Here is a 22560-nt window from a genome sequence, read left to right as displayed (position 1 = left end):
GAGCCACCCAGGTGCCCCTGTTTAGTTCCCTTTAGATTCCTGAATGTATTAAGCTGCTATGGGATAAGTGTAAAACATGGCACCTTTCCTTGAGGAGCTCATGGTCTACAGGAAAATTCTTATTGTTTTTAGCTGTGAAAGAAGGAATCTTAATTCTTTAAATAAATAAAAGGATATTTAATTATACCATTATTAAGAATTCAGACTATTTTAAAAGTAGAGAAAATAATCCTAGAATCCTTTAGGTTCACCTTAGTAGTAATAATAGGTTACAGTGTCTAGCACATAGTAGATACTCAACGTACACATTGCATGGAGTATTACACACCAGGCACTTTGCTGGTTTTTTTTTTTTTTTTTTTAATTTTTTTTTTAACGTTTATTTATTTTTGAGACAGAGAGAGACAGAGCATGAACAGGGGAGGGTCAGAGAGAGGGAGACAAGGAATCTGAAACAGGCTCCAGGCTCTGAGCTGTCAGCACAGAGCCCGACGCGGGGCTCGAACTCACGGACCGAGAGATCATGACCTGAGCTGAAGTCAGACGCTTAACCGACCAAGCCACCCAGGCGCCCCCACTTTGCTGGTTTTTAAAAAATTATATTCCCAGTTTACAGATGAGGAACTTGATACAGAAGGAAGTTAAATAAGTTACCTAAAGCCAGGATTGGAACCTGTTTGGCTACAGAATGTACAATTAGAACCATTTTACTGATAGTAATGGCAGTATAAGCAATTTATTCACATAAGTTTCTTCGCTTTCTTATTCCCCGTTAGAAATCATATATTTGTTAAAAGAGGAAATTGTTAACTATTAATACTCCTGAAATACCAGCTCCTTATATGCCTTGACTATAAAGATCTATAGACCTATATGTCCTTACCTTGAAACTTTATCATTAAATACTGCTTCCTTTGGGCTCTTTCATTTGGCCCTCTTCTTTCTCCAGTCAGAGCATTGTTTTCTATCATCTGTACTATTACACTCTCAAAGTTGTTCTCTTTACCTCTAGTCCTTCAGTCCTCACTACCTCACCCAGTCCATTTGTCTCCTCCTGCCAACACATAATTCCCTGCATAATATTTCTCATTTATTCTATTTATCTTTATTCATCATATTATCTTTTTCTTTAAAACTATACCTTTCGGGGCGCCTGGGTGGCTCAGTCGGTTAAGCGGCTGACTTCGGCTCAGGTCATGATCTCACGGTCCGTGAGTTCTAGCCCCAGGTTGGGCTCTGTGCTGACAGCTCAGAGCCTGGAGCCTGCTTCAGATTCTGTGTCTCCCTCTCTCTGACCCTCCCCTGTTCATGCTCTGTCTCTCCCTGTCTCAAAAATAAATAAACGTTAAAAAAAAATTTAAAAAAAAGCTATACCTTTCAACTATAGTCATTTCAAAGAGGTACTTGACCCAGATGTATATGGACGGGTGTTGCTTTTCTCTTTCCCCCTTTTATTTTCTTGTTTTTAAATATGAGCATAATGATTTCTGCCTTTATTATTTTATATATGTGAAATAAATATAAAACAATAAATTCATGGTAAAACACTTCAGAAAGTCCAACACACCATAGAAATTTATAGGATTGTTACTTGGTAAGGATTAAGGCAGTTTTGACGGATTCAGCTTTTTTGTACTACAAACTATAGGTGGTTTATTTGGATAGCCTTTCAAGACCACTGAAACACAGCATCATTTGCCTTTAAATTCCTTTATCAGATAATAAAGTCTGAAATTCCTTCTGACTCATCAACTGTTCTTTCTCCCTTCACACTTGAACTATTTTCTATTTCTATAACATCTGGTTCTCTCCAGACTATCTTCTTCAGATCATCTCTAAATTTCATGGAATCATATGGATCATCTAATCTGGTTTTTGTCTTTATTTGAGCTGCTGAACCCTCAGTGCGAGATGTGGGAGCTCAATGTTAAGCTAAATAAGGTAGAGCTGTTGTGATTGAAGGAAGCATTGGAGGAACACTGGACATATACCAGGGGCTCTTTCTCCTCTATTAGTAGCCATGAAGGGTCTCCATGGAACCTCTAGGACTTCTCAGAGCACAATTTAAAAACCATTAACTGGATCCAATCTCTCCTTTTTTTGGAAAGGGAACCAAAACCTCAAGGGAGTAGGTGAATTACTTAAGGTCAATCAGCTTGTAAAAAATACTCTCCATTTATCCTCTATTGTACTATGTAATGTTTGTAGTAAGTAATAGTCTAAACAACCTGTATATTTTACAATGTAGCTGAAATTTTTCTTGTAGTGGACATTGTGACAATTCCCCCAATATCCAGTCCACCTTATATGATCAGTCTGTCTCTAAGGCACTTAATATACTCTCCATTTTCCATGCCAGTGTTTGGTTCACGAATGAGCTTGTGATCTAGTTCTGGCCAGCAGGAAGTGGTTCAAAGAAAAATTTTCTTACTCTTCAGGGGTTCCAGGAAGACACAGTTGCTATGCAGTACCTATATTGGCCTCTTCCTATAGTCTCAACAGTGGAACAATGAAGACAGTCCCAGGAATGGAAAGTGGAGAAATAAAAATATCCTAGTCTTTGATAATACCTAGTCTTTAATAAATATCCTAGTCATTGAGTCCCTGAATCAACCAACACAAGAACCTGCCCAACTTTTAGTTTTTTAATTTTTTTAAATAAGTTTTTAATTTTAATTCCAGTTAACTACACAGTGTCATATTTCAGGAATATAGTGATTTAGCAGTTATATACATTACTTAGTGCTCATCATACGTATATTCTTTAATCCCCCATCACCTATCCCCATCCAACTCTCCTCTGGTAACCATCAGTTCTCTATAGTTAAGAGTCTGTTTCTTAGTTTCTCTCTCTCTCTTTCTCTCTCTCCCCCTCCCTCCCCCCCCCCCCCCGCCTCTTTTCCACAGTGGCTGCACCAGTTTGCTTTCCCACCAACAATGGTTACTGTTCTCTTTTCTGCATATCCTCGCCAACACTTGTTGTTTCTTGAGTTTTTGATTTTAGCCATTTTGACAGGCCTGAGGTGATAGCTCATTGTAGTTTTGATTTGCATTTCCCTGATGATGAGAGATATTGAATATCTTTTTATGTGTCTGTTTGCCATCTAAATTTCTCTTCAGAGAAATGTCTGTTCATGTCTTCTGCCTATTTTTTAATTGGATTATTTGGTTTTTGAGTGTTGAGTTTTATAAGTTCTTTATATATTTTGGATACTCACCCTTTATCAATTATGTCACTTGCAAATATTTTCTCCCATTCTGTAGGTTGGCTTTTAATTTTGTTGATTGTTTCCTTTGTTGCGCAGAAGCTTTTTATTTTGATGTAGTTCCAATAGTTTATTTTTGCTTTTATTTCCCTTGCCTCAGGGGATATATCTAGAAAAATGTTGCTAAAACTGATGTCAGAGACATTACTGCCTGTGGTCTCTTCTAGGATTTTTATGGTTTCAGGTCTCACATTTAGGTCTTTAATCCATTTTGATTTTATTTTTGTGTATGGTGTAAGAAAGTGGTCCAGTTGCATTCTTTTGCATGTATCTGTCCAGTTTTCTCAGCACCATTTTTTGAAGAGACTTTTCTCATTGGATGTTCTTTCCTGCTTTGTCAAATATTACTTGACCATATATTTTTTATTTTTTTAATATTTATTTTTGAGAGAGAGAGAGAACAAGTGGGGGAGGGGCAGAGAGAGAGAGAGGGGGACAGAGAATCCAAAGCAGGCTCTAGGTTCTGAGCCTTCAGTGCAGAGTCCAACATGGGGTTTGGACCCACGAACTGTGAGATCATGACCTGAGCCGAAGTCAGATGCTTAACTGACTGAGCCACCCAAGAGCCCTTTAACCATATAATTATTTCTGGGTTTTCTGTTCTGTTCCATTGATCTATGTGTCTATTTTTTTAAAGTTGTTCTTTATTGAGAGAGAGACAGACAGACAGACAGGAGTGGGGGAGTAGCAGAGAAAGGGGGAGAGAATCCCAAGCAGGCTCTGCACTGTTAGTGCAGAGCCCAACATGGGCTTCATCCCACCACCCTGGGATCATGACCTGAGCTGAAATCGAGACTCAGGCGCTTAACCAACTGAGCCACTCAGGTGCCCCTGTGTTTGGTATAATTGTAGATGGGATTGTTCTTTTTTTTTTTTTTTAACATTTATTTTTTTGAGAGAGAAAGAGGCAGAGTGTGAGCAGGGGTGCAGCAGAGGGAGACAGAATCTGAAGCAGGCTCCAGGCTCTGAGCTATCAGCACAGGGCCCAATGTGGGGCTTGAACCCATAAACTGCAAGATCATGACCTGAAGTTGGATGCTCAACCAGCTGAGCCACCCAGATGCACCTAGATGGGATTGTTTTCTTTATTTCACGTTCTGCTGCTTTATTATTAGTGTATAGGAATGCAGCAGATTTCTGTGTCTGTTTTTGTTTTGTATCCTGTGACCTTACTGAATTCATTTATCAGTTCTAGTAGTTTTTTGGTAGAGTCTTTAGGATTTTCTATGTATAGCATCATGTCATCTGCAAATGGTGAGAGTTTTATTTCTTCCTTACAAATTTGGATCCCTTTTATTTCTTTTTGTTGTATAATTGCTGGGACTAGGACTTCCAGTACTATGTTGAATAAAAGTGAAGAACCTGCTCAACTTTGGACTCCCTGTTATGTGGAAGAATAAATGTCCTTAGTATTTGATGGTTTAAATATGGTTTTCTGATACCTGTAACCAAAGCATCCTAACTGATACTGCTGACACTTTGTGTTTTAATTACAGAATATTGTGTTTTGCAAAATATTCAATGTCTAAAATGTAAAATGGTTCATTTTATATCATCTGTGTGATAAACTCACTTTTTAAGTGTCTTTTTTAAAAGAATTATTTATTTATTTTTATTTTAGAGAGAATGCAAGCTGGGGAGAAGGGCAGAGGGAGAGAGAGAATTTTAAGCAGGCTCCATGCTCAGCTCAGAGCCCAATGTGGGGTTTAGTCTCATGACCCTGGGATTATGACCTGAGCTGAAATCAAGAGTTGGACAGTCAACCAACTGAGCCACCCAGGTGCCCTTTAAAGTTCTTTACAAATGCCTTTGGCTCCCTGATCATCATTTTTCTTCCATTCCTCCAAAGTTCTATCTTAAGGTCTCTGTTATTCTTTTCTCGTATTATCTCTTTGAGTTGGCTCATATTCTGTGATTCAGTGATTCACTTCATGCAGATGACTTTACGTTTCCAGCCTCACATTTCCCTTAATATCAGTTCTATATTTTCAGCTACCTGAAGGGTCATCTCTTTCTATGACTTATTGTAAATTCAGGGTCAGCAGAGCACATATTGGATTGATTCTTCATTCTCAACATCCCTCCTCTCTGCCCCGGCCATCCCCCAAATTCATACAACTCTCCTTTCAAAGGAAATCTTCTTGCTGACAGTGAAGATGAACCATTGCTAGGACATTGGAACTTCATTTGGGGGAATTTATCATGGGTAGCCTTTTATAATTTGAAAAAAAACATGAATGAAAGACTTTTATATCTATATCTCTATATAGATATAAAGATATCAATATAAATAATAACAACTTCTGGCTCAGGCTTAGTGATTTGTGCTTTTTTCGCTTGCTTGATAGTCTCAGATCGTTAACCTCTTGTTTCTTGTCTTAAATACATTTTTATCTATTTCAGCAGTGAAGTAGACTTCCCATTTCTTTTCCATTTTCATGCTTTCTCTTCCACATTTTATGGTTTTCATTTTCATTTCTCCTAGCTTCACCTAGATATTCTGGAATAATTTTTTTCCTTCATTCCCTTTGTCTACTCAATTATATCTTAAAATATCTCATATATTCCATTCTCCATTTCTCAGTAATATAGACATTTATCATCTCATGCCTGGATTAATAAAGCAGCCCCTTAGCCAAAGTTCTTTTATTTGGTTTTTATTCACTTTTGTTGTCAAACTAACTTTATTAGGTTACTAGTGTAATGCATTGCTTCTATGTGCTGGACGTGCTAGATATTTAGTATATATAGAAGGAACGATAGATTGAATAACTTCTCTTTTGCCTAATGAATCAAGTCCCAAATGTTTTCTACTTTATTGAGACAAATTGACATATAACATTATGTAAGTATAGGTGTCCAACATATGATTTAGTCCCATACTTCTTTAATTGGCCTTCCAGAACTTCCAAAGTCTGGCCACATTCTACATCTTCAGCATTGTTTCCTACTATTTATTAAGCATCTTCTGTTCTATTTAATGCAAAAATCTTTGTTGCAATTATTATAATTCTTCACTATGCCTTTCTTTTTTTGCCTTTGCTCCCCTCCATTTCTCCTGTCCACACTCGAAATGCCTTCTCTCAGTTTACTTGTATTAAACAGGATTGAGTCAGGAAACAGATGGCACATTGGAATAGGTAAAAGAGAAAAGTTTGATGAAGAAGCTGTTTACAAAGTTATGGGCAGGGTTCAGGGGAACCAACAGGGATAATGAATCACCACAGCGATAGAAGCAGTGGGGGAATGATTATACCACATAAACCCCATGGGAAAGGGAAGGAAGCAGCTACTGGGAACCTGGAGAGAGCTATAGGCACAGCTGTAGAAGAAAGCTGAATTCAGAAGCTGTGACCTTTGGCAAAGGTACAGAGCTATTGTCATTTCGTGGCCATATAGGGAGAAAACTGGGGAAATACCTCTATCTGTCTGTCTTCCCAGGATACTGATTTACTGGTGCCTTCCAGAGATTGAACCCAGCCAGAAGCAAGAAAAACTGCTACGTCCACAGATATCAGCACACAGGGGACAGAGCAGTATGGAGAAAGGGTGGAGAGTGAGTCAGGAGAGACAAATGGAGAAAATCCAGTATATTACTCATTCTTCAAGGCCTGCCTTCTTTGTTCAGACTTCTTTCATTATTCAGTATATGCTGATTGTTCTCTTTGTACCAGCCATTAACTTGCCTGCTTTTCTAAGCATGAAGTCCTGTCTCTTGACCCATGTTTTTAAAAAAATTTTTTTTATTTATTTATAAACATTTATTTATTTTTGAGACAGAGACAGAGCATGAACGGGGGAGGGTCAGAGAGAGGGAGACACAGAATCCAAAACAGGCTCCAGGCTCTGAGCTGTCAGCACAGAGCCCGACGCGGGGCTCAAACTCACGGACCGCGAGATCATAACCTGAGCCAAAGTCGGCCGCCCAACCGACTGAGCCACCCAGGCGCCCCTCTTGACCCATGTTTTACTTTAGCAGTCATTTTAGGCAGTGCACATATCTAAAAGGGACATGTGAACTAAGGCCAGTTAATCCTTTCTTCTGGATTTTGAACTAGGTATTGAGTTATGATTGGGTGAAGTTTTCTCTGGGCAGCTGAAGCTATAACATGAAGAACTCTGGAAGTTTTGGCAGCACTATTTTCTGCTGTTCCTTTTTCAGCTTCCTTGATATTACACTCTTGATTTTCCACCTACCTCAGCTGACTGTACTTCCTTCTAATATTAGCTTCTTCTCTAATCCATGAGTGTTGGAGTTCTTTAGGACTCAGTCATTTGCCATCTTCTGTCTTCTAACTAATAACTCTAAGTGATTGCACCTGTTTCCATGGCTTTGTATTCTATTATATACTATATTATACTACATATATGTATATATACTGTACTCTGATATGTGAGAAATGTGTTTATTTTGAAAAAAATACTAATCAGTACAATGAAGAAAATAAAAATTTCCTGTAGTCTTACCACCCTAATGAACTTTTTTTTCCCTTCAGAAGAGTTGTTATTATTTATTCAGTTCTTACAGTCTTTTGTTTTTTAATTTTTTTAACAAATTCTTTTTTTTTTTAATTTAAATCAAAGTTACTTAACATATAGTGTAATAATGATTTCAGGCATAGAATTTAGTGGTTCATCACTTACATACAACACTGACTGCTCATCCCAACGAGTGTCCTCCTTAATGCCCATCGCCTATTTAGCCCATCACCCCATCCAACACCCCTCCAGCAACCCTTAGTTTGTTCTCTGTATTTAAGAGTCTCTTATGGTTTGTCTCCCTCTCTGTTTTTATCTTATTTTTGCTTCCCTTCCCCTATGTTCATTTGTTTTGTTTCTTAAATTCCACATATGAGTGAAATCATATATTTGTCTTTCTCTTACTTTGCTTAGTATAATACACTCTAGTTGCATCCATGTTGTTGTAAATGGCAAGATTTCATTTTTTTTGATAACCTAGTAACACTCCATTGTGTGTGTGTGTGTGTGTGTGTGTGTGTATGTATCACATCTTCTTTATCCATTCATCAGTCAATGGACATTTGGGATTTTCCATACTTTGGCTATTGTCAATAGTGCTGCTGTAAACATTGGGGTGCACATACCCCTTTGAATCAGCGTTTTTGTGTCCTTTGGATAAATACCTAGTAGTGCAATTGCTGGGTCATAGGGCAGTCCTATTTTTATTTTTTTGAGTAACCTCCATACGGTTTTCCAGAGTGGCTGCACCAGTTTGCATTCCCACCAGCAGTGCAAAACGCTCCTCTTTCTCTGCATCCTAGCCAACATCTGTTGTTGCCTGAGTTTAGCCATTCTGATAGGTGTAAGGTGATATCTCATTATGGTTTTGATTTGTATTTCCCTGATGATGAGTGATGGTGAGCATTTTTCATTACATACCATCTTTTAAAAGTTGAAGTGTATTAGGATTCTTAACTGTAAGTTGATTTTGTCAGCAAAAGAATTTAAAACTTTTTTAAATGGTTATTTTTGAGAGAGAGAGGAGAGAGAGAGAGAGAGCATGCGCGTGCAAGTGAGTGGAGAAGGGGCAGAGAGAGAGGGAGACACAGAATCCAAAGCAGGCTCCAGGCTCTGAGTTGTCAGCACAGAGCCTGATGTGGGGCTCAAACCCACGAAGTGCAAGCTCATGACCTGAGCCAAAGTCAGCTGCTCAAGCGACTGAGCCACCCAGTTGCCCCAGCAAAGGAATTTAGATGTTGGTCATCTCAGACTTAGAAAATGGTCAGAAAGGGAACCTATGCAGTATTGAAGAGCATGCCATAAAATCAACTTCCAGTCCTGAGTATTGTATGTTGTCACTATTGACTGTAATGATGCTGCTACGCTACTGTGGTGTCATTGTTACCCATGGAAACTTGATGTTACTAGCATTGGCCCTGCAGACTGCCAACAGATGGATTTGCAACAGTTCTTGTTCTTTGTGGTATTAGTTTCTGATCCAATATCCAGGACAGGTGTATCTGATTAGCACAGTCTGGCCTCATGCTCATAAAGCTAGTATCTGCCATGTCTGGCTTCTCTAGTGGGCAGTGGACTCTTGTAGACCAGAATTCAAAGGGAGTTCAGATACTGTGTAGTTAAGAATGTGGAAATCACATTCTTGAGTGTTTAATATAGTGAGTATACACAGAACAGCAGTATAATAAATTATACACCAATTCAGAAGTTGGTATTTCAGAATTATAATGTGTTTGGATGATATCTGTTAAGCTCAATGGATATGTAACTTCACAAATGAAGACTTCTTTTATATCCCCTGCGATTCTAATAATCTGCAGTGATGCTAGAGGTTTTTTTTGAGTTACAAATCTTATGTCTTTCTCCTACTCAGAATCCTTCAATTTTTTTTTTTTTTGAGAGGGAGGAGGGGCAAAGGGAGAGGGAGAGAGAGAATCTTAAGCAGGCTCCATGCCCATCATGGAGCCCAACATGGGGCTAGATCTCATGACCCTGAGATCATAACCTGAGCCCAAATCAAGAGTCAGACACTTAACTGACTGAGCCACCCAGGTGCCCCCAAATCCTTTAATTATTACCTCATTGACTAGAGGATAAAATTAAAACTTTTTATCTTGGCCCACAAATCCCTTTCAAAATTTGAATCTTGTCAAATTTCTAGCCACAATCACAAATACTCTACCCCTCCCCCTTACCCATAACATATAAGCTCCAACTATATCCTATTCTGGTTCCCTGAAAAATACCATGCTCTTTTATGTTTCTGCATGTTTGTACGTGTAGAATCTTTTTGTCTGGAATGTGTACTCCTTTTTTGTCTTCTTTGCAAATTCATCTTTGAAGACTCCATTCATAAACCGCTTTTCCTAATAGTGCCTTCTTGATGCCCTCAACCAAACTCCTTCTTTCTTTATGTTTCTGTGCATTCCTATACTTTAGCAATCATCACATTATATTGTGATTATTTCTTACAGAAACTTTTATTAGATGCTAACAAACTTGGAAACTGATAATCTTTTATTTCCTTTTTTTTATCTCAGAAGGTTTTTGTTAAGTAAGTAATAAATAAAAGCACCGTACTTCTGGTTGGTTAGTTCATTTGGTTTGTGTGCTCTTTTTAAGAGGAAAAAATCCTGCATTCTATCCTTGTATCATTGTGTCTATGGTCATAGCCACAAAATAGCATTCCCACCTTGGCTAATTATCTTGCAACAGAACTAGGGGAAATAGACCTTGATGGACCAGTAATATTGTCTTAAATGATAGGTTTAAAATGGTCTTTAAAACTGTCAGAAAAGTACCTTGCTGTGATGAAATGTTTATACTGAATTTTCTGTTTATATTTCTTATGTTAAGGAACTTAAAAAAGTTACCTCAGACTTGATAAAGTCCAAGGTCACATGTCAACAAGAGATAGGAGAAGAAAACATCCATTTAACAATTAAAGAACAAAAATTTCAAGAACTTCAAGAAAGATTCAACATGGTATTTAATTAAATGCATTCATGTTTATATAATTGTTTTTGTAAAATTTATGAGAATTTCAGGATTATAATATAAAAGCATTCCTTTGTAAAGTTAATATATCTAGTAAAAAAAGGTATTATGAATTATTTTTCACTCTAGGTAATTTTTGCCATTATCAGCAAGAATTTAAGACAATAAAATTTGTCTATAACCATTTTATTTCCACTTTAATGTAGTGTCAGGTAATCTTATGGTACATTGGTGTCTCCAGAAAAGCTTTTGGAGATCAGAAGTTTTGTAGTTTTTTTAGCATTAATATTTATAAATTTGTACACCAGCCTGTATTGGGTGTCTAATACAGTCTTTATTTCACTAGAACCACTACTTCCCCAGCAAACAAATGTTGGTACTCTGGGGTGGTAAGGGGTCATGACACTCCTAAACTTGTTGAGCACTGAATTAAATGTAGAATTCTCTGAATTTTATGTCATAACTTTAAAATTACTCAATTTTTTAAAGGAATTGGAATTAAATAAGAAGATTAATGAAGAGATTACACATATTCAAGAAGAAAAACAGGCAAGCAATCATAAGATATTTTGGAAGCCAGTAAATATTTTTAAAACTGATATAACGTGAGAAATAAACAAGTTCAGTAACAAATGGAATCATGTGTAGGTCAGTTGCTAGCACATAGTAAGCACTCAGGGTCATTTGAATGGATACATGTGAACCTTTATAATCAGGTCTCACATATGCTCCCATTAAAAAACAAATCAGAGAAATGGGAAGATGTTTGTCATAGGGGACAAGCTTCCAATTACAGTATGAGCAAGTTCTTGGGGTTTAATGTACAGCATGATGATTTTAGTTAACAGTACTGTATTACATACTTGAAAGTTGTTAAGAGAGTAGATCTTAAATGTTCTCACCACACACACACACACAAATCAGAATTATGTGAAGTGGTAGAGATGTTAATTAATCTTATGGTAATTATTTAGCACTATATACGTGTATCAAATCATCATGTTATGCAACTTAAGTTTACACAATGTTATGTGTCAATTATATCTGAATAAAGTTGGGAAAATATTACAATATTTAATTAATAAAAAGGATAAAAATAAATCAGTTTTTTCCTTGATAGTTTAGACCATTGGTACCCTAGCAGGTAATTACTGAAATGTGTGTATGCTTAGAGCATACATTTACAGGATGTTATACTCTCATTTAAATCTATTTGATATTTATAATTTTTCTATTTAAAAAAAAGGTCCATGAAAGAAAAGTTCTGTTTCTTTTTTTTCTTTTCTGCTTTTCTTCCATTTCATTATGAATGCATATCATGACATTTTAGCCCGTTAGCAGTATGACATTTTAGTAGTGATATGTTTACCTTTTTTAAGACAAGCCAACAATAATTTTTGTTTTGAATTCTTCACATTTTTCAGTAGTGTCTCATAATCCATGGTCCATTTCAAAAAACTTTGTTAATTATTTGAAGAACTCTTGGAAATAGTACTTTGTAAGAAATTATACAAGTTATTTTAGATATTAAGTTAGTAAAATATGCTATTAGTTTATTTCAGTATCTTGTTATGGTATTTAAATTAAACTATAAAGATAATAAGTTAAGAAATTAGAAAAAGTACTTTAAGAATGAATTTAGAAACATACCTACAAAATTTTTTCAACTAATATATTTATACTCTTTTAAAGGATATCATCACTTCTTTCCAACATATGCAGCAGTTACTTCAGCATCAAACTGAAGTTAATACTGAACTGGAAGCAGAGTTGAAGGTGTTGAAAGAAAATAATGAGGTTGTATATAGATACATAGATATAGATATAGTGTATTTATATCTAATGAGCTTTACCTGTTTAGTTGCATTTATCTGCCCAACTTTATCTGGGATCATTTTGAATTTTAGGGGTAAGATACGGCCTTCTTCACCAACTTGGTATCAATGTCTAAAGTAATGAATATATGTGTGTATATATATATTTCTTTAATTTAAATTTAAGTCACTAGTTAAGTGTTTAGTTTTATCAAGTATCTGACTTAATTTTGTAACAGATTGGATGAGATTTTTTTTCTTTGTCTTAGAATTGTGGCAAAGACCAAAACTGAAAATAGAAGGTGATAAGTGTCACCATATTCTAAGAGAACAGTCAGTGAACTCCCAGAAATTGAGGCAGACCCCTCTTCATGGGTTTAGGTAGAACTGGCCCTGTTATCACAGCAATCACACCATCATCTTATTTCCATATTTAAAAAAAAAAATGGAGAGAGGAAGAAATTATGGTCACTGATGTTTTGGGAGTAACAGTTCCATAAGAGAGGCTTTTCTATTACATCCCTAGTTGGGAGGGGTCATACATTTCCCCTAATAAGCTAAGTGAAGGAGTCTATGTGAAAATCATGTAAAGATTGGGGTACAAAAAGGGGAAAGTGCCATCTTGTTTTGTGGATGGATGCTTGAGATGCTGTAAAAACTTGAAGGTTCACTCTGGTGTTGGCAGTAGAATAAAATGTGATAAGTTCATGTGGAAGAACTGGCATATGTTTTTTGAAGTTTGGAATTATACCAAGAGCATATAGACTAGTGCACAGTTATGTTCCAGAAATTTCAAGGAGGAAAGTTTTTGAAGTGATCTTTACCAATGGGGCTTGAAATGTATTATGCTTGTTCCAATACTGTATGGCCCAGTAAGGGTGCAGAAGAGAGACATTTGGTGGTTTCTTGGTTCCACATGAAGGAACATGGAGGTTAGTGGAAGGGCAGAAATTGCTCTGTGTCCCCCTGGCCAAGTGATTGGATGTCTAAGTCAAGAGAAGGAGGTGGGGACATGTTCCACTGGGGTGGCCAGTGGAAGATATTTGTGTTCCTCTGAAGGAAATCTTGGAAATGAAGGTAAAGCTGAACATTTTTCAAGAAAACTACAATCACAGGGTACCTGGGTGGCTCAGTCAGTTGGGCATCTGACTCGATTTGGGCTCAGGTCATGATCTCACGGTTTGTGGGTTCCAGCCCTGTGCAGAACCTACTTGGGATACTCTCTCTCTCTCTCTCTCTCTCTCTCTCTCTGCCCCTCCTCTCTCACTCTCTCTCTCTCTCTCTCTCTCAAAAATAAGTTTAAAAAAAAAAAAGAGAAAACTACGATCACTTCCCATGGAAAGACCACCATCCACAGAGGCCAAGGCCAACTTCCTGGGTATATAGCCAGTGCAGTTGCATAGGGATCCATACTCAGAAGGGCTTTTTGCTTCAGGTTTAATGTTCTGTGTTCACTGTCTTGAAATTTTCATCTTTAAATTTATGTTTTGTAAATTAAGTCTGATGGGAAAATGGAGCATGCACTGGAGTCTTGGAGCCTCAGCTCAGGCTTTGCTGTGTCTCCTACTGCCTCTCAGGATGAATTTTTGGCTGCTGGTTCTGCCATACTTTGGTATGCTAGGCCCTGCCTGGCCTCATCATCTCTGCTTCTGCTCCACCACTGTTGTGGTCACGTTCCTGGGGAGAGGTTTGTGTTCTACTGTTGCTCTTTATGTTTGGTGGAGGGCTAGATATAGCAGGGAGGGTCTGGGTCCATTGCATATGTCTGCAGCATCATCTGTCTCATGTTGGCAATACCTTGGCACATTAGGTAGGTGACTTGGCAGGGGGTGAGTCCTCAATCCAGGTACTGAGATGTATCCCTGCCTGGCATTTGCAATCTGTTGGGGGTTACCCATCTGCCATGAGTTGGGGCAGAGGTCCCATGGGACAGGAAGATTGACTTCCTCACCCCCAGCCAGGACATACATGGGTCCAGCAGCTTTCAGGAGGCAGAACTCAGTAGCTGGTGGATCTACTAGTGTTGAGTTGTACGGTGAGGCCCTCAGGCATCTGTGAGGATCTGAATTTGCCCTATGAGTATCCCTTTGCCCAGGGGCCCATGACATTAAATAGAAAGTAAAAAGCACGATGACATGATAAGCTCATAGGGAGAGAGAGAAAGGGGGAGTGACCATGAAGGAAGGAAAAAGTTTTGTATTTTCATACCTTCAATATCACCTTTTCCGTGCTTTTTAAATTTTGCACTGGGCCCTACAAAGTATGTTGAATTCATCATCATTGACTGGAGCCAGACTTAACCTGAACAATGCCAGAGTTGTCTCCTCATCATTGATGTTCTATGACTAATTATGTAAAGAGAGTTTTGGCTTTTTTATTTCTCTTGCCTGCCCCTCATATTATAAAACTTAGACCTGGAGGGACTCCTGGGTGGCTCAGTCAGTTAAGCATCCAACTCTTAATTTTGGCTCAGGTCATGATCTCACAGTCATGAGATTGAGCCCCCTTGCAGGACTCTGAGCTGACAGCACGGAGCCTGGTTGGGATTCTCTCTCTCTTTCTTTCTGCACCTCTCCCTCCTCAAAATAAATTAACTTAAAACAAAAACAAAAACAAAAACAATTTAGACCTGGAAGAGAGAGAGGGAAGAGGTATGCCAGAGTCAAACTCCTCCTTCCTCTTAACCTCTTCACCTCCTCCAGTAAGACTAGTGAAAAATCTCTGAAAGTCCAGCTATAAGCAAGTATCCCCCACCTCCTTTACTTATCTACAGATAGATAGCTGGGACTTTCTCTAATATTTTAAACCTTATCGCAAGAAACATGGGATAGAATTTACCCAAATTCTTTATGAGTAGCAGTTACCAGGACTGTTTTCTAGTCCACTTAGAGGAGTTGAAATAGATTTTTAGGATGAACAAAATATTAGTAATCAGCCAATCCAATCATTTCATTTCATGATGAACTAGAGGTCCGGAAAGTGTAAGCAGTATAGTTCAAGGCTTCTTAATTAGTGGCAATCCTCAATTTAAATTTTTGTCCGAGTTCTGCTCCAGCACTATCTCTACATTACATTGTTAGTATTCTTCCTAGATCAATGAGAGCTGCCACTTTTGTTAGATCAGTTATTTGAAAACTACAACTTTTAAATTGCTGTTCATGAGTTCTAAACGCAATGTTTTTGTGTTGCTTAATTTTGTTGGGTGTGAAGTGTATATGTGTGTGTGTGTGTGTGTGTGTGTGTGTGTGTGTGTGTATAAGAAACATGTGAATATATACTAATATAAATTTATATATATGCACTGAATTAATCATGACCTTAACTATAGTTCCAAAATCTTTTAACTATAAGTGCTAATATCTTAGATAATCCAGGTGCCTCTCTCTGTAACTAGTACCACTATTATTTGAGCCTTGATAGTATGTAGAGAAACTAGATGTCATACAGAAATTTCATGCAAAGTATTGGCAAGAACAGGATAGAATTGTCAGCTTTTTATTTTTATAAGTAACATTGAAAATAAGCACCATCTACCATCACTTTCATTTTATAAAAAAGAATATTTTTACACCACATATTAAGGATATGATCTCAGAATAAAGATAATCTTTTACAGGAAAAGACATTTGATGATTTATAAAGACTTTTTTTTTTTTTGCCATAAACTAGTGACATTTTGTCATGGATCAGTACTTGTTTGCAGACTGGTGTTGGAGAACCACTGATATATAGTATAACAAAATATTAATGTTGAACTGTTGCTGCAGATTATGCTGCATAGATATCTCAAGTGTTTTCTCAAGGAGCATTCTAATTCCACCTGTATTAAAAGGGATCATTACTCTTCATAATGGCCTACTGTTTTTCAGTGCTCTGCAATCATGCTGTCATCTGTCTCATTTTTTAATAGTAGTTTGGAGCATAGAGACCTGAATTCCCATGATAGACAATATTTCCTACTATAATTTAATCATAGTTTAGTCTAGATATGAGTCTAGTTATACTGCTATAGGCCTAGCGTTAACAAGAATAGTTTACTTAGTTTGCTCCTATAGTCGTAGTATTAACCAGAATAAGTTACTTAGTTTTTGGTATAGTAAAATATTAACAGATGGTTTATTTTGACTTTCCACAATATCGAGTTTTTCAAAATGTTTTTCAGATTTGTTAATCCAGGTGCAAATAATAACAAATAATTTTCTGAAAGAGTAAATTCCATGAGAGCAGTAACATTTTCATGCATTTAGCATAAGAGCTAAAAGAGTATCTGGCACAGAGTATGAGCTCATTAAATTTTATTAAATTAATGAATGATTAACAATGAATAAATTCAGAATCTTTGTAAGTTCAGATATTGCCAGATCCAGGCTTCTGGTTAAACATGTTGAATTGAACCCACACATTCACTTCTATTTCCTTCTAAAACTGAAATAATGATGACAGTAAGTCCACAAGGACAAGTATATAAGGAAACAATAAAAATTAAGGTTTGAAAGTTGGAACCAGAGGCGCCTGGGTGGCTCAGTCGGTTAAGCGGCCGACTTCGGCTCAGGTCATGATCTCGCGGTCCATGAGCTCGAGCCCCGCATCTGGCTCTGTGCTGACAGCTCAGAGCCTGGAGCCTGTTTCAGATTCTGTGTCTCCCTCTCTCTGACCCTCCCCCGTTCATGCTCTGTGTCTCTCTGTCTCAAAAATAAATAAACGTAAAAAAAAAATTTTTTAAAGAAAGTTGGAACCAGATGGAAAATTTGTAATTTACCTAGCAAATGAAAGAAAGTAGAAACCCAAGGCAAAGGTGCAAAAATGCTAAGGAATTGCAAGCATCGTGTGCCTCTAGAAACTGGTGTGCACCCGAAGCCAAAGGCTTCTATATAAGAAGCTAGAAGCTATCATACCTCCAAATTCTCTTTCCTACCTTGCCCAAAAAGGCACTGCCTGTCTCCTGGTTGACAGAAGATTGGAGATTTACACTGGAGAGTTTGAGGGACAACAGGTTGGGAAATCCAGTGGTTTGCTGGTGACCGCTTATAGTAGGGATTGCTGGTTGTCAGAGCTGTTGTCATTTGTGAGCTGCTTGTTAAACTAATGGTAGTTTTGAATCTGCTTATGGTGGGAATATTTAAAAGTGCCAAATGCTGTACCAATATGCTACTGAGACTTTTATATTGAGAACAGAGTGGGAAGTCTAAATACTGATATCTGAGCCCTCCCTGCTCTGTTTCCCCATTTAGAGGACAGCTAGCCTTATCACTTCCAGGCAGGAGAATGGAAGATTCCTTTCTTGGGAAACTAACTTGCTCAAGAGAAAAGACTGTAGCTACTGCAGTTAAGCTCTCCTAGTGAACTAGCTCGGCCAGATCAACCTACAGTGAAGCCCATCATTTGGCAAAACTTTCAACCAGCTTTTTAGTACTTCATTCTTAATACGAACATGCAGTTAAGGATCACTAGGCATAGTGAAGAAAGTCTCCACCATGCAAATCAGGCAAAACAAACAGGGAGATGGAAAAAAAAGAAAACAAAAGAAAAAGACTTGGAGAAACTAAGAAAATATACTCAGTAAAGAGAAATATATTTATTAATCCACAAAACAAGAATTAGGAGTCTATAAAGAAACATTGATAGAATAAAAGAGAACCCTTAAAATAAATATTTTAGGAGACATAAAAAGTATAGTGCAAAGTTTGGAGGATAATATTGAGATAATCTTCTAGAAAGTAGAACCAAAAGACAAGAAGATGGAAAACAGGAGGGAAAGAATATTAGGGGTTCAGTGCCTGAGATTTAGTGAGTTTGAGAGAGAACAGAGAAAATGAAGAAGGGATGACCAAAGAAGTAATTACTAGAATGTAACCTAGAACTGAAGAATTTGAGTTTGTTTTGCTCAACACCAATACCTATCATTATGAAATTGAATACACACTTAGAAGATTCTAAAACTCTTTGTGGAAAAAAGAAGTAGGTCATATACAAAGGATTAAGACTAGGAATGGCAACATAATGACTTTAGACTTCTCACTGGCGGTGCTGAAAGATAGATGATAATAGAACCATGTCTTCAGTGGTTGGAGAGAAATTGATTTCTAAAGCAGAATTGTACTGTATTCAGCCAAACAAATCACTATGTATTGGTAGAATAAAGATATTTTCAGACATTTAAGTCCTCAACAAAAGAAGCATCCTGTATCTCCCTTATCAAGAAGTAATGGAAAGTTTCTTTACCAAGACAAGAGAATAAACCAGGAAAGAGGAAACAATAGGATCTAGGAAACTGGAGACCCATCCCAGAAGAGAGAAGGAAATCCTCAGTGATCACCTGATCAGTGTAGTGGACTGAAAGAGCAATAGGTCCAAATTGTAATGGAAGAATGGAAAGTCTCCAAAGAGTGGAAACTGAGAAAATATCTGATATAGGTAGTTTCTTTTAGATGAGGGTATGGGTTGGGACAAGAAATGATTGACATATGTAATACACTGTTTTAAGAACATAATGCTCTTGGTCATTTATTATTATTAGGATAGATACTGTAGTATCTCCTCTCACATATCTTCTAAACTTTGATTTGTATATCTTCTAAAATATCACTTTCTTCAAGTGCCCAGTGATCCTTAACTACATGTTCATATTAAGAATGAAGTATTAAAAAGCTGGTTGAAAGTTATCAATATAGATACTGTATTTGTCAGAATGTTAAAATAGTAAGCATCTATTAAATATATGCATTGTAAATATTCAGAAACTGTTCTATTATTATGTTCCATGTAAATTAAGAGGAACACATGACTTCTATAAAAATATTTACATTATCGGGGGCTCCTGGGTGGCTCAGTCGGTTAAATGTCTGACTGGCTCAGGTCATGATCTCACCGTTTGTGACTTAGAACCCTTTATCGGGCTTTCCGCTGTCAGCACAGAGCCCATTTCAGATCCTCTGTACCCTCCTCTCTGCCCCTCCCCTGCATATAGGCACACACTCTCTTTCTCTCTGTCTCAAAAATAAAAAACCTTTAAAAATATATATATTTACATTATCTTGAGGTAGAGGCAGTCAAAATAGGTATTCATTGAAAGTTATTAAAGTGCAGTTATGCTCTTTATGTGCTAAAGGAGAATTTTGATGTTTAAACTGTAAAATGCTTTTTATTAGCTATTTCCATAATTTTGCATAATAATGTCATTGTGTATTGATACTCTAGATGCAACTGAGAACAGGTGGATACCGTTTAAATAGAATACTGTGAAGCCTTTAAAATGAGATAGATCTGTACTTTATGGCATGGAAAGTAAGCAAGAAATATTCATTTTTTAAGAAAAAACAGATTGCAGAAGAACACAATATGTATAGTATGGTCTCATCTGTATTTGAAAAGACATATTTTATGTACTAGTATGCTTAGAGACAACTTCTGGAAGGCAACACAAAAAACTGCTAGAGTGGTTACCTCTGGGGAGGAGAATTGGAGAGCTGATAGAGGAATACTTTACCTTTTCTTTCTATATCCTTTGTGTGGCTTGAAATGTTTACTTTGAACATACATAGCTTTCCTAATGATAAATAAACTTAAAAATTCCAGATGTATTAGACATGTAGGTAGAATTCTTAACTATTTTTTTTAACAGAAGTTTACTTGGATTATCAGCAGACATTGAAGAAACCTAATAATATTGGTGACAATAATTTAATACGTTTCAAATCCTTGTCTTAGAAAACAGTATTTTTTAGTCTTAAAGGTTTTTTTGGAGGGGGTGTAGTGATTATATTAATGTTAATTTATGAAGTAATGAGTTCATATGGTAAATATTGAAGCTGTACTAAAAATGTGTTAATTTTAAATTAAAAATTAAAATTGTATTTAAGGGTTTTTTAGCTAGTTAATTTCTAAAATAAATAGATATGGAAAAAATGTTCTGTGGTAGTTAAAATTTTGTAGTAGAGTTGGGCTGGATTATGCTACATTTCATATTTTTCAGTGCTGTACTTTATATTACTTTTTCAGTACATTAAAACTTATGCAGTGAAACTGAATAATGGCAATGTTTTTATACCCTTTTATAGCCATTTCTTTTTCATAACCTCCCCCTATTTCCTGTTAACTAAACTATAAGCACCTTTCTGTTAATTTATGAAAATTATTGTTGAGATAGCACATTATCACTGATCTGTATGGCACTTTCAGCATGTTAGAAGCAAAGGTCCAAGCAACATAAAACACATCAAAATTCATTAATGTGGTATTGATTATTTTTTGGATAATTAATTTTATTGCAGACCCTTGAAAGAGATAATGAGCTGCAAAGGGAGAAGGTAAAAGAAAATGAAGAAAAGTTCCTTAATCTTCAAAATGAGCATGAGAAAGCACTGGGAACTTGGAAAAAGCATGTAGGTTTATTAAATAGTAAAATATTAAAATATTTTAAATAGTTGTAGACATTTAAAATAACTATTAAATGCTAAGAAAATATTGCAAAAATCATATAGGAATAAAATCAGACACATGTTCTTCTTGCACTTGTGTTTCCAAGAAGTGAATGCTGTTGAAAAGCTAAATTTAATAAAATTTCCTGTAATGCTTTCATGCCTGAAAAACCACACATATACATGTGTGTATATTTATATTTATATAAATATTGATATATATAATTTGAATGACTTCCCTTATGTGACAGAGAAAAATTAATTACCTTTTCATAAAATAATTGCATAGTATTTTAGTAAATTATTAAAATAATTATATAGGTACTATTATTAGTAGCAGTTTTGTTGAGATGTATTAAAACCATGTTTAGAACGTGTACAGTATTTGAGTTCTATAGTATTAACATTTTATCATAAAGAATTGATATGTTATAAACATAGATATTTCCTTAAACCACATCCATTTATTTTACACTAAATTTTCATTTTAGTAAAGTAGATAATAAAAGTATGAAATGGTATAAATTAAAATTGTAAAATATAAAGGTTCACTTTAAATATTGGTGGGCCCCAAAACTGATGATTCTATTTTAATATGTATTTTCATTTCCATTCAATTCTTTCAAAAGAATTCACACAATAGAAAGTCATGATGAGTTTATGGAAACTATATTTTGGGAAAGAAAGATTATGTTTTGGACTATTATACTAATTACACTATACTTTTCTAATACTATAATAATGTAATATATTTTATACTAATATATATATATATATATATATATATATATATATATATATATATATCTGAGTACCAGGTTGATAAACATTTTATAGATTTTGATATAAATTGTTATATAAGTAACTCTTGATTTTTCAATTCATTTGCAGCTAACATGTTCTCTTAATTTGTATTTTGGAGAGATCAAGTCTTCACTGATGAATTTAATAAGGTTTATCCAAATCTCAAAAAGTATTTGTAGTTAGTTGTATCAGAATACTAAAAAATGCTTACTCTCTGTACAAGTAAAGTTTACTGTTAAGCAAGAAGCATAGTAACATTCATTTTAGCTTAAGCGAATTCACATTTCATCTTAACACTTCCTTATTATTCCTGATGTTTAGAAACCTTGGAAATGATACTGTTGGGATAAGGAAAACTGTAAAGTGAAAAGAGAATATACTTAACTATGTCAACCATACCCCTCCCCCCGCAAAAAGATTAGTTGCCCTAAGAAAATAAGACATTCCTTTTCCCTGAAACTATAACCATGCCCTTCTCATAGGAAAAATCAATTGAATTCCAAAAAATAAGCAGTTTCAATAAGGTGAGGCCTCCATCTGTAAATTTGTATAAAATTGGTTTTGTCTTAAGATTCTTTAGTTTCTACAATCATTTCACTTCCATATGCTTTAGTACTAAACAAAACATAGTTAAATAAGAAAAAGCTGCTATGGTTCTATATAAGAGTTTTCTTGAGTGGGAGGTCAGATCTACTCTTTAATTGTATTTCTATCTCTTTGTAAGTTTTTCACCATTCTTGAGTGAAGGACAGTGCAGGTGTTGCTAGAGGATTGTATCAAGAT

The 22560-nt window shown here is 36.0% G+C and overlaps 1 protein-coding gene across 1 annotated transcript in view; it reads left to right on the top strand.

The window, feature by feature from the left end:
* CCDC73 (coiled-coil domain containing 73) overlaps positions 1-22560 on the top strand; it is a 127195-nt gene that overhangs the window by 83249 nt on the left and 21386 nt on the right. Inside the window, exons 9-12 of the mRNA XM_058688564.1 lie at positions 10602-10730; positions 11232-11291; positions 12435-12539; positions 20827-20937. Of these exons, the coding sequence (XP_058544547.1) occupies positions 10602-10730; positions 11232-11291; positions 12435-12539; positions 20827-20937 (405 nt within the window). The remainder of the gene's footprint in view (positions 1-10601; positions 10731-11231; positions 11292-12434; positions 12540-20826; positions 20938-22560) is intronic.

Source organism: Neofelis nebulosa, chromosome 10 (assembly GCF_028018385.1).
Source record: "Neofelis nebulosa isolate mNeoNeb1 chromosome 10, mNeoNeb1.pri, whole genome shotgun sequence".
Classification (NCBI taxonomy): domain Eukaryota; kingdom Metazoa; phylum Chordata; class Mammalia; order Carnivora; family Felidae; genus Neofelis; species Neofelis nebulosa.
Note: the sequence above shows the minus strand (reverse complement) of the source record. Positions and strands in the feature narration are given on the sequence as shown.